The sequence below is a fragment of the Dasypus novemcinctus genome, chromosome 9 (genome assembly GCF_030445035.2).
Source record: "Dasypus novemcinctus isolate mDasNov1 chromosome 9, mDasNov1.1.hap2, whole genome shotgun sequence".
Taxonomy (NCBI): Eukaryota; Metazoa; Chordata; class Mammalia; order Cingulata; family Dasypodidae; genus Dasypus; species Dasypus novemcinctus.
In genome coordinates this window covers 100,749,942-100,763,184 of record NC_080681.1, presented here as the reverse complement: position 1 = coordinate 100,763,184, position 13,243 = coordinate 100,749,942, and the positions used below count along the sequence as shown (strand labels likewise).

At 44.0% G+C, this 13,243-nt stretch overlaps 1 protein-coding gene across 1 annotated transcript in view; it reads right to left on the bottom strand.

The window, feature by feature from the left end:
* The window catches only part of CSMD2 (CUB and Sushi multiple domains 2), a 671,930-nt gene that overhangs the window by 531,981 nt on the left and 126,706 nt on the right, over positions 1 to 13,243 (bottom strand). Inside the window, exon 3 of the mRNA XM_058303940.2 lies at positions 7,407 to 7,519. Coding sequence (XP_058159923.1) covers positions 7,407 to 7,519 — 113 coding nt within the window. The remainder of the gene's footprint in view (positions 1 to 7,406; positions 7,520 to 13,243) is intronic.

Here is a 13,243-nt window from a genome sequence, read left to right as displayed (position 1 = left end):
TTCTTATCCTTTGGTTTGATAGGTGCAGAAGATGGAGCTCAGAGAAATGAAGTCACGAGTCCAAGGCCACACAGCAAGTGAGTGGCCGAGATGGGATTTGATTCTATATAGGCCTGAAGGCCACAATCTGAGAATTTAGTTGCTGGGCTACACCACCTCTCCTTTTATGGTTACCAAGGAGTCTGGCAAGGATAAGGGTCCCTCATTCTCTGGCTTCACTGTGGAGATACTAAGTAGAGAGAATAGCCTGAGTTCTACAGAGGCCTCCTGCTTTTTGATAGTGAGCTACCACGATGATGGACAGACTTTGTCAACCAGAGAAATACCTATCTTGAGATCTAGACTATTAAAGCAAAGAGTCTGAGATGCAGCTCGCAGAGACCGCTTTCCTTCAAGTCAGTGACGTCTCAAGATGAACGCTGCTAAAATTCAGAGGCGCAGCCAGGACTAGGCATTACAAACCTGCACAGACTCTTGCCTAATTAACATTTCTGATCTGCTGATAACTCTCGCTGATCTGTCTGGAAGAGACAAAAACAAATCCAAATAATCTTTGAGGAATTGTTTGAGGGGAGGGGGAGAAGCCTGGAGGCAGAGGTGAGAGAAAAAAATGTCCAAAGAGCAACAGGACTAGAAACATCAGGGAGAACTATGTGGGGGGGCCAAGTGGAGAAGACACAGGGTTCCACATCCTCAAGGAAAAAACCAAAATGATACACACACCAAGCCCTAGACAGAGAGAGTTAAAGAATCCAAAAGAAACGCAACTAAATTCCAGAGGGAACTATTGTGATTGGTAATTGAAGAAGGTGTGGCATTGGCGTGGAGAGGGTGGCGGTGGCGGCTGCTGGGTGTGGGGAATGGGAGGAGGAGATGAGATGTGGAGGCGTTTTCAGGACTTGGAGTTGTCCTGGGTGGTGCTGCAGGGACAATTACCAGATATTGTAGGTCCTCCCATGGCCCACTGGATGGAACGTGGGAGAGTGTGGGCTATGATGTGGACCATTGATCATGAGGTACAGCGATGCTCAGAGATGTACTCACCAAAGGCAATGAATGTCTCATGATGATGGAGGAGAATGTTGCTATGGGGGGAGCAGTGGGGTGAGGGGGGTGGGGAGTATATGGGGACCTCATATTTTTTGAATGTAATATTTTAAAAAATGAATAAAGACAAAAAAAGTGAAATGTAAAAATAAAACTTAAAGAAAAGAATAAGGTGAACATTTAAATTAATATTTGTCTGATTGTGGCATGGAAAAGATCTGGAATAGCATGATGCCCAAGGGCAGCATCCTAAAAGAAAAATTTAAAATTAAAATAGAAAATTAGTGGCATAAAAATGAAAAATGCTGCCCATCAAAAGGAAACTCATTCTGTTAATATCCTTAATATGAAGGGGGAAAAAAAACACTTACAAAAAGAGATAAGAAAAATACTAACAGCCCCATGGAAAACAGGGCGAAGACAAAGTCAATTTACAAACGATCAAAAAACGGCTAGTAAGCGATATTTCATGCTCAACCTTACTTATCATCAAAGAGATGCAAATGATAACAAATGAGGTTTCTTTTTTCGTCCAGTTTAATCAATGAAACTGATTTAAAACTCACCAAAATGCAATGTAGGCAAGGTAGGGCAAATAAGCCCTCTCGTGCAATGTTAAGGGAAGTGTGCATTAGTACAACATTTCTAAAGACACTTTCAAATGATATACTATGTACTCTTTGACCCAGCAATTGCATTTTCAAGGATTTCCTCTACAAAGGTAATTAGATAAAAGTTTAAGTTGTGTGTACAAGGATATTCTTCACCTAAATGTCCACAGAAGATAATCGGTTAAATAATTGGGGTAGAATCAACCACAGTGACTCCTGTTACTGATATGCATTAGAAAGAACAAATCAGGGCTACTTTTATTAACACAGAAAGATGCCAGCCTCATTAGCCAGATTACAGACCTGCACATGTAGCCTCTTCTCAGGTGCCCATGGATCTGTGCATGCACGTGTGTGCGTGTGCAGAGAGCTATCTAGATGTACCCTCAACGATAGCAGAGGTGAGGCTAGGCTGTCTGTGCTGCACAGGTACCCCCAGCTGGAAAGAGCAGGTTGGGGGCAGATTTGGGAGTAAAGAGGAGGAGGGGAGTGGGGTGATGACTGCTGGGACTTATTTTAGACTCAATGCTGATAAGAGGGTTGCCAGACACAGCAAATAAAACACAAGATGCCTGGTTAAATCTGAATCTCAGATCAACCACAACTAAGTTTTAGTATAAGTAAATTCCAATTCTGAGTCACGGTGGACCTGAAATTCAAACTTATCTGGACGCCCTGTGTTGTATCTGGCGATATTGGCTGAGATGCTCTGGAAACATCACTTGTGACCTCCAGGGGATGACCCCCGCCCACCCGGAGCCCCACTGAAGCCCAAGGCAGGCGTCTGCGTGTGCCTCTAATCCCGCTCCAGATTACCTGCCATGAAACGGAGCCGCCAGCCTGCATCGCAAGCCAGGCGTTTTGCAAAGACTGTAGGGCAGGGCAAGAGTATAGTGTTGGGTGTCAGAAAAGCCACATGGGAACTCCTGGCCATCAGGTGGCCTTAAGCTGAGCCGCAAACCCGCCCGAGCTCCAGCTTCTACAGCTGTGAGATGGCGATTGCACACCAGCCCACAGGGGCACTGTGGGGATCACGTGAGCAACCATGTGTAAAGTGCCTGGCACACAGTCAGAGCTCAACACGGGCAGATCCCTTCCCTCCTGCCGATCCCCGCAGCCCACACTCTTGCCCCCAGGGATTACAACTCAAGCATCTCCTGTGGTCTCGGGGTTTGACTCTTGGCCCTTTTGATCTTCCCTTGAAGCCGCAGCAGCTGTTGAGCTGACACTCTTCACCTGACTTCACCTTTCTCCAAAATCCCTACCAGCAGTTCCAGCAGTTCAGGTCCTTATCTGCACTTTTCACACTCTGCAAGAGGGTGCGGGAGGATCAAATTCCCTTTGATAGCAGACATTCAGGACTGTCAGCCAAGGGGACCTACAAAGAGCAGGGCCCTGATGTTTTGCACGGATGTAGTGACATCTGAAGAGAGTATAAGGGAGCCGTCCTAACTGGGGGCAGCCCAGGCCAGCAGGAGACCTTCTCCTTTAGAGCCTGTCTGTCTGTCTGTGTGTCATCCAGCACATATGACTAAGGTGGATTCTGCAATGGAGCAAGGGGGTTGACCTCCTTCCCAGAAAGCCAAATCTTCAGAGTCTTTTTGCCCAAGGTCACCCAGTTAGTTAGATATAAGCACAAGAAACTTGTGTCCATCAATGCATCCTCAAATATGGGATTCTTTAGGCTTTTCCTGAATAAACCCAGCGATAGAGAGGGATGCATATACCACAGGGCCATATTCCTCGCAGTGGCTGTCCCTATTGGCTCCTCCCATCTTACCTCCTTCCCCTCCACTTTGGAGCTCCTATTTTACCGGATGCACAAATTGCCCCATAATCCAGTCCCAAGCCAAGCCACTGGGATTTGGTAATAGTCACAGCCTTGGTTTATCTTCCCTGACTCACTTGTTAGCAGAGACCTCAATGATCCACTTTGCTGGGCAGTGTACCAAGACAGCTGGCCACACACATTAAAAAATCTGCAGACACCTTGCACAGGCTGGCCACAAAGGGACTTGCTCAACTGGAGCAACCTATCTGCACTGGGGCCAGGGTTGGCCTGTATAGACAAGACCCAGGCCTGCCCAAGGAGCGGAGGACCCAGCAAGGCTGACTGGATGTGGTCAGGTCATTCTGCCCTTTGTTTTCTTAGCACCAGTGATCTATGGCCCTGACACCACTATGAGGCTAAGGTAGGATAGGCCCTTCCTACTTCCCGGTTGGTCCTGCCATGGAATACAGAGTTGTTCATGCCTGGGCTGCCTCACCTGAGCCAGGCAGGTGTGAGGAGGCACCCATTGGCCTTTACTTTATCCTAGTGTTTAGTAAATTCTTTTGAATCCTAACCCCCTGCAAATCAGATGACAGTGCCAGCTCAGTGCTATCTGCTGGGGACTGAATCATGGTCTCATAAAGACATGTCATGTCCTAACCCCCAGGTCTGTGGCTGTGGGTGTGAACCCACTTGTAAACAGGGTGTTGGAAGATATTATTAATTAAGGTGCAGGCTCATGGGTGAATAGGGCCTTCCAATATCCTATTTAGATAAGACCAAACTGAATCAGGGTGGGCCTTAATCCAACATGGTCGATGCCCTGAGAAGCAAGGGAAATTGGGCAAGGAAATTGAAACCAGAAGTCAGCAGAAGCCAGAAGTCAGTGGAAACCAGAGGAGCAGTCACAAAAAAAGAGGTCACCCTCTGACGGAGGACTGGCATAATGCTGGCAGTGGGAAGAGGAGGGGTCTGTCCGGGAGAAAGCAGGCCCTGCCGATACCCTGACGCTGGACTTCTAGCCTCTAAAACCATGAGGCAATAAATTCCCACTGTTTAAGACAAATAGTTTGTGGTATTTGACATAGCAGCCCTGGCGAATGAAGACATTGTCTAATGGAACTTACTGCAATGTTGGAAATGTTCTATGTCTGTGCTGTCCAATTTGGTAGCCTCTCGCTACATGTGGGTATCGAGCCCTCGCTAGGTGGCTAAATGTGACTGAGGAACTCAGGTTTTCCCTTTATTTAATTTTAATTAGTTTAAACTGAATAGCCACAGGTGCCTAATGTTTATTGTAAGCCAGAGGTTGGCAAAACTTCTTCTACAAAGGGACAGACAGTTAAATATTTTAGATTTTGCAGGCCATTCCATCTCTGTCCCAGGAACTCAACCCTGCAGCAGTAGCGCCTGAGAGCAGCTACAGACAGTATGCAAACAAATAGGTGTGGCTGTGGTGGAATAAAACTGTATTTTCAGAAACAAGCCAAGGGCTGGATTTAGCCCAGGGGCCACCGTTTGTTGACCTCTGCTCTAGAACCTCCCTAGAAAAAACTACTTATACCTCATACACTTGAAAGTTTGTATATACCTTCAGGGGCTTATATTAATAAACTGCAGACCCTGCCCATAAATTCCAGGTTAGAATATTTTAAAAGGACCCTAGGAATATACCCTCAAATCTGTTTTGCCTCAGCGAAGCAGTGTTCGGCATTATTTCCCAGAGGGGGAGGTGTAGATAGGGATCAATGGACACTTCCCAAAGCCTCATGAAAATCCAGACCTCATATTAATACAAGGATCCACAGGATCCACTAGAAGCTCTGTCTGGCCCCAAGTGCATCTCTGCAGGCCCCTCCTCTAGCATCCCTGGCTCAGCTGGTCTTTTTTTTTTTTTTGTCTGTTTTTTTAATGTTACATTCAAAAAATATGAGGTTCCCATATACCCCCCACTCCCCTCATCCTACTCCTCTCCCCCATAACAACAACCTCCTCCATCATCATGAGACATTCGTTGCACTTGGTGAATACATCTCTGAGCACCGCTGCACTTCATGGTCAATGGTCTATACCATAGCCCACACTCTCCCACAGTCCACCCACTGGGCCATGAGAGGACATAAAATGTCCAGTAACTGTCCCTGCAGCACCACCCAGGACAATTCCAACCCCCGAAAATACCCCCACATCACATCTCTTCCTCCCACTCCCTTACCCCAGCAACCACCATGGCCACTTTCTCCACACCAATGCCACATTTTCTTTGATTACTACTAATCATAATAGTTCATGAATAGAATATCAGTAAATCCACTCTAATCCATACTCTATTCCTCCATCCTGTGGACCTTAGAATGGTTGTGTCCACTCCACATCTATATCAAGAGGGGGCTTAGATTCCAGATGGATGCTGGATGCAATTCTCCTGCTTTCAGTTGTAGGCACTCTTGGCTCCTGGTGTGGTGGTTGACCTTCTTCACCTCCATGTTAGACGAGTGGGGTAAGTCCAACAAACCAGAGTGTAGGAGTTGCAAAGTCTGTTGAGGCTCAGGGCCTGGCTATCACATGGTCAGTCCAGAGATTCAGGTCCCCTGGGTCTTCAACACAGTCAACAAACAAATCATGGCAAGAGCTAATGGCCAGAGAGACTTCATGAAGCTTCTGAAGAGATCTCGCTAGGTAAGGAGGTTGTCACTCAAGCTTGGAAAGAATTAGTTTGGATTCAGGGGTGGAGTAAAGATATTGCCAGGATGACCAAGACCACGGGCTTGACATTGGAAGGAGCTGATTGGGTTTTTGTTTTTCTTTAAATTGGGCTATCTCAGGAGTCTATCCTTTAAAGATCTTTGTCAGGAGGCCTCAGTTTAAAGGCAACTGGGGTTATGTCAGGAGCTCTCAATTAAAGGCATGTGGAACTTTTTCCAGAGCCTTCTTAGGAACCCTCAGTTACAGATAACTGGGACCATCTCAGGAGCCCTCAGTTATTCAGGTTAAAGTGTTGAACTGCCTGCCCCAAGCTCCCTTCACCCAGGATGGTTTTTGCTAAGGAGGTATACCCACCCTCTTTCCATGGTGTAGTCCTGGCCAAAACAAAGTTAGTATCTGTTTCCATATTCCCATAGCTTAATTCAAGAAAGCATCACTTATTCTTTAAATTCTTGATTAAAAGCAAGGAAAGAAAGCTTTTTAGTAATTGGCATGCTTTACCAGTGTATTATATCATTAGTGTTATTAATTATCATTAACCAGTCTTAAAATATGCCTATTAATGAGCTCAACACAAAATAGCAGTTCAGGTCTTAGCCAAGAGCAGCATAATTACCTATTAATGAGATGCAAATTTCCCAGTGAAATGACAGAGATCTAACAGTACCACCTTCTGAACTAACATAATAAAATTAATAATAATAATAGTGTATAATCTGAAGATATTAGTGTTAATTTGAATGTTAACACCATATTTAAACAGGCTGAGAGAAGTGAAAATTATTTGCATAGCTCAAACCAGTGCTAATAAAAAAAATTGAACGTTCTCTGAATGATATAACACTGACTCTTTGCAGACTATATTGAGTAGAAACTTTTCAGCTACTTATTTGATTTCTTTTACTTAAGGTTTTTCTCTCTCTTATTTCTAAAAACAAGCTGAGGTACCTTACACAATTAAGCCTGACATAAAACCGAATTTAAAATAAATAAAAACCCAACAAAACCCAGTTAAAGGGACAGAGAAGTAGATGTAACCAAGCCCCCAGGATAAGCTAGTGCTGCTGAGCTCTGAATTCAATTCTCAGTTTCCTGGATACGCAGAAATGGCAATTTAAGTAACTGAGTTAGCGGTTAGTAACTAGCTTGTTAGGACAGACGCGAGCTCTGAAACTGAAGCCGCTCTTTCCCGTGGCTCTCACGACAACACACGACAACACGGGACACTCCCCGCCCCGGGCTCCGGGGGCCAAGGCTCCCAGCCTACCTACCTTCATAGCTGGCGTGGAAGCCCTGCGCGCTGACCGCGTAGTCACTGACCAGGCGCAGAGAGAGGGTGGTGGCCGCGCTGACGATTGTGGCGGGCAGCTGAAAGCCCGTGAGCCTGAAAGACAAAAGGTGCCATTAAGGTCAGAGTTCTGCTTGGGGAGCTACATTTCACGCTGAGCGTGTTTTGAGCACCTGTTGGACGCACAGCGCTGACCTAGGCACGGAGAGGGCTATGACAGAAGCCGGACTCCAGGCACCTACGGGATGTGCAGACAGGTGACTGGCTCGCGGAGAGATCGGGAAGTGGCGGAAGGGGCTGCTCCCTGACCTGGACGCCTGCCTCATTTTCGTCTGTTCTCTTTCCTCCTCTTCCATCTCCTCCCTCCTGAGGCTGTGGGCAGAGGTCACCCACAGATTTACCTCTAATAATTGCCAACAAATAACAGTTATTTGTGTATTGAGAAAAACATATCCAGCTCTAAGTGGAAGAATGTGAAGGCTTTGCTATCATAGAATTTATTCTTTAAAAGGAATAGGTTTACTGCTTTTATAGAAATGATATGTGCTTATTCTTTTAAAGAGAAGGCAGAAGCAAAATCAATACCATCTAGAAATCATCATTCTTGACAGTTGACATTCAAAAAGAAGGAAGGATCAATAAACAGGATCACATTCAATGAAAGGATTTCATACAAACAGGATCATACCATACCTGCTTTTAAATTTAAAGTGTTTCATTTTTTTTTTCTAGAAGAAAAAGAAATGAGGTAACCAGTATCTGAAAGCAGGGCACCAGCTGTTGTTAATAAAAATATTGCGTATAAAAAAAAAGAAAAGAAAAAGAAATGAGGGTGAAACTGAAGGAATTGTTGAACCTGAGATAAATATGTCTTTAGCACAAGAGAGTCATTTTATAAATATTCTTCTACTGTTAAGAAGAGAAAATGATGAGGTTTTCATTGAACAATTGGGGACATATTTTAAAAGAGAATTTGTCACTGCTGAGCCTTCATACTTGCTGACCCCCACAGGAGGCCTGATTGTGCACAGAGGTGGTGATGAGGTGCCAGGCCCCTGCCCAGAGCTTTGCCCTTTGTCTCCTGAGGCTCAGCCTTGCTCCCCCTCTCCCCCATCAGAGACCTTGGAGGGAATTCAAGATCCACCTTTATCCCCATTTTCAGGTAGTTTGGGCTCTCTGTGGAGTTCTGGGCCTATCCGTAGACCTCCCATACTCTAATCTAACATCTCGATGCCCATTTCGATGGCCCCTGGAGAGCATGAGTTTTGGGTCAGGTTTGCGTTACTGCCTACGGTGAAAATCCCTGTGCCCCTTCCATGGCCCTAATCTTACTGGATTCATGTTGACTCAGAATGATCTCAAGGAAAAGAGAAGGAAAGGCGATGAAGCTTAAATGCATAGCCAAATAAATTTCATCTCTCCAAGTAGAGAGACATTTATAGAGGATCCCTATCTGTCACTCTCTCTTGCACATACATAGGTCAAAAATTTGTATATAAAATAATAAAACTGTACATATTAGAAGGAAACAAAGGTTTTTCTGTCATCATCTTACACTGAAGACAGTCTTTCTAAGCATGGCACATGTAGAGAACTACTTTTTCTTCTACCTGCCCATCATTCTTCTGGGGACCTGACCATTGCATGGAGTTCTGATGGGCTCCCCACTGCCCACTAGCCACAGAAGTGGGCAAGTGACCAATCATGGCATGCTATGCCTCATCTTCATGGACTGGTCAAAGGTATGGAGAAGAGAGAGGAGGACACGTGACACAACAAGGGCCATTCCAAGCCCTCTGTGGATATATAGACTCTGAAAGTATCTTTTATTTTTGAGTTTTGTATATTTATATCATCAGGATGTAAGCTTGGGGCTACCAGTAGTCTTTTTATCATCACATAGAACCTTTCTGGTTTAGGAGCAAAGGATAAACATACACACACACAACTGAGCAGCAGGAAGAGAAGAGACAGAGCCTTGATGATATATTTTTTACCTCCTTGATGCAGTCATGTCTGAAACTAGACCTCTCTCTACAATGCCCAGTTACATGAATTCTTTGTTTCTTTTCCTTTCTTTTTTTTTTCCTTAAGCTACTTTAATTTGGGTTTCTATCTCTTAACATTGACTGAGCAATGACAGATACAATATGAAACCCTGAAGGCCTTAAGGAAAATTTTGACAGGTTTGACTTTGTAAAAATTAAGTACATATACATGGAAAAGAAATTGCTGGAAATTGCTAAAAGGTAAAGATAAAAATGCAAACTGGAAAGGTAACGTATAATATATATTATAGGAAGAGGCTCGTGGTTGTATGTACCCCAGAAAAGCATGTTCTAAAATCCAATCCACTCCCGTGGGTAAAAAACCATTGTAAGTAGGATATTTTGATGAGGCTACTTCAGTTAAGGTGTGACCCACCTCATTTAGAATGGGACTTAATCCTATTCCTGGAGTCCTTTATAAATGGAGTGAATTCAGACAAAGAGAAAAATCCACAGAGCAAGAAGCTAAATGCAATGAGAACTGGAAGAGAATGGAGAGCAGTAGATACTGGCATGTGTCTTGCCATGTGGCAGAGGAGCCGAGGATCTCTGGCAGCCAGTCTCTGGGAAGAAAGCATTGCCTTGATGATGCCTTGCTGTGGACAATTTCTTGGCCTCAAACTTTAAGCTAAAAAATTCCCATTGTTTAAGCCAACCCCATTTCATTGTATCTGCTTCTAGCAGCCTAGGAAACTAAAAAAGGGTTAATACCCATAATCTACAAAGATCACTAACAAATCAAAAAGAAAAAGATAAGCAGCTAAAGAGGAAAAGGGCAAGGCCATGAACAATCCACATATGAAATGCAAATTGCTAACAAAAATGGAAAGATGATTCACCTAATTAATATCAAATGCAAACTAAATCCACAAGATTCAGTTTTCATCTATCAGGTTGGCAAATACCCAGAGTTGGCAAGGGTCAAGGGAAACAGATATTTCCATGCATTCCTGAGTATGTAAATTGCTACATTTTGGAGGATAATTTGGCAATTTCCAAGCAGTATAGAAAGCTATCTTTCCTTAAAGATTCATGCTTCCTTTTTGTAGTGCAGGGTTGTTGCTGTAAAGTGGTTGCCTAGTCACAGACTTCATTTTCCAGAAGCCCCTGCTCCTAGGTGGAGAAGCACCATGACTAGTTCTAGCCAGTGAAATGATGAATAGAAAAATGTGTGTTACTTTCCAGTCTGGTCCATAAGAACAGAACGTCTATACTCACTCTTCTTTGCGCTTTCCCTTGTCTGGCTAGTTGGGATGCAGAAGATTCCCAGCAAGGTTGGGAATCCTTGCACTGAAGATGGCAGAGCTGCAGGATGAAAATAGGGTAGGCCTCTGAATCATTGCCTGGAGAAGAGGTGCCCAGTCACTCAGATTTGGGGGTTTGTTAAAACTTTAAGTAATATAGTAATATAGTCTATCAACACTAATAATCTACATTCTCCTTCACCCAGAAATTTCTACTTCGAGGATATAGATCATGTAGATTATTCCTCCAAGAACATGTAGATACATGAGCAAGAATGTTCATTTTTAATATTGCTTGCAACTGAGAAGCATTTGAAACAATATAAACACCCATCAATGGAGGATTAGATAAAATATGATAGAACTGTGCCATGGAATACAATACAGCTTCTAAAAAGTATAAGGCAGATATATTTGGGCTGAAATGAAAAATATCCAAAACATAGTGCTGAGAAATAAAAACAAGAAACTATGGATAGTAAGAATAATATACAGCCATGTTAACCTACCCCCCCCCATATACGCACAATAGTTAACGTTGACAGGCAATGTTGTAAATGATGTCCTTGGAGTATATTACTTAATCCTCCCTATGGCCTAGTTACTATTATTATCTCCGTTTTATAGATGAGGCAGCTAAAGCACAGAGAAGTAACTTGCCCAAGACCACACAGTTATTCAGTAGTTAAACTGGGATTTGAACTTACAACTCCTTTTCTTAATAACTACATTAATTTAATACTGTATAGGAAAAAAAATACTGCATAGAAGGGTTATATGCTAAACATGGTTATTGGAGTTACGGACTTTCCTTTTCTTTCTGGTTCTTTCACTTCCATATTGAGTTTTTCCAATCTGTTCATATTTAGAAGAAAACCAATAAAGCTATTTTTTGAAGAAGTTCCTCTTGCCTGGGGTAAACTGAACCTCCCTAGTGGGCAGCAGGAGATTGGTCTCAGCCTTCTCTAGTTCTTCTCCCAGGCGCAGCCTAATCAATCCTTGGCAAGTGCTGACCTGAGCAGAAGCATGCCCACAGCCCAATGCCTCAGACGATGTGTCTTGAGGTATGTGTCAGGGACCAACTGGCCAGTGTGGTTGGGGTTCATGACCGCTGTCTCAAGGGGCTCTCTGCAGAACTGAAGTCTACGCAGAGTAGGGTAAGACGGCCTCTTCCCTCACTTCATCCCACACCTCAACATCTGTTGCCTGGCCCTGGCTGCTAAGAATTCCAGACTCACCAAGGCACTCTCAAGCAATTCCATTAACTTCCAGCCCTGACCCTCCTAACCACGGGGCTTGGACGCAGATCTTGGGAACTAGTGCTATTCTAAATTCCAAATCTATCTCTATCACTCCAGTTAGCACTCCTCTCTCTTTTCCAATTTATAAAACAAAGCCTCCCATGTGGGCCCCTGGGGCCCCAGAAACCAGCCTGAGCACTCTGGGGACTGGCCATTGCAGCAGCAGCCAAACTCAAATGTCCTGCTCTCCAAACCTTCCCCAACACTACAGTCTCTAACCCTGTATCTGTGTTCATGTAGCTCTTCAGCCTGGGCTGCCCAACCACCATTCCTTTACCAGACATGCTCTGCATCATCTTTCAAGTATCTGCTTGGGCATTACATTCTCTGGAAGCATTCCCACACATCCCATGACTACTAGCTACACACACACACACATCCAAGACAAAGCAGTACATTTGTAATGCCCTGTTCACACTGGACTGTAACCATCTGTTGACCTGGCTGTCTCTTCCCAAAACTGGGGCCAAGGGTGGAGTATTCAAGAAAGCAGAAAGGCTGGACCATTCCTGGGGTCCCAGTCCTTGGCATGAAGCTTGGCACAAAATAGATAGCAGCAAATACTTGTTAAAATCAAATTCTTATCATTTCTAAGGTTAGTATATTGCTCTAGATCCAGTTATGTAAGCCTCATCATCATTATAGGGTTTCTAGTTGTCTAGCCTTGCGCTGTCCAATATTGTAGCTACTGGGATTGAAATGTACCGAGCCCAAATTGAGATATGTTGGGGGTATAATGCACACACTATATTTTGAAGATTTCACAGGAAAGAGTTTAAAATCTCTCAGTATATTTTTTAATTGATTACATGTTGAAATGGTAACATCATGGATGCATTTGGGGTAAACGCATAAAAAAATTAAATAGGAATAAGTGGCTATGGCTCAACCAGTTGGGCTCCCGTCTACCATATGGGAGGCCCTGGGTTCGCATCCCAGGGCCTCATTGTGAAGGCAGGCTCACCTGCACACTGCACAGCGCTGCCCGGCCCGCAAGTGTCATGGAGAGCCGACTCAGCAAGGTGATGCAACAAAAAAAAATGGAGACAAGCAAAAACACAGAAGAGCATGCAGTGAATGGACACAGAGAACAGATAGTAAGCATGCCACAAATGGGGAGGGGAAATAAAAAAATAAATACAGACACAGAAGAATGCACAGTGAATGGACACAGAATGCAGACAGCATGCAAAAAGCTACAAAGGGGGGCTATAAAAAATTAAATAG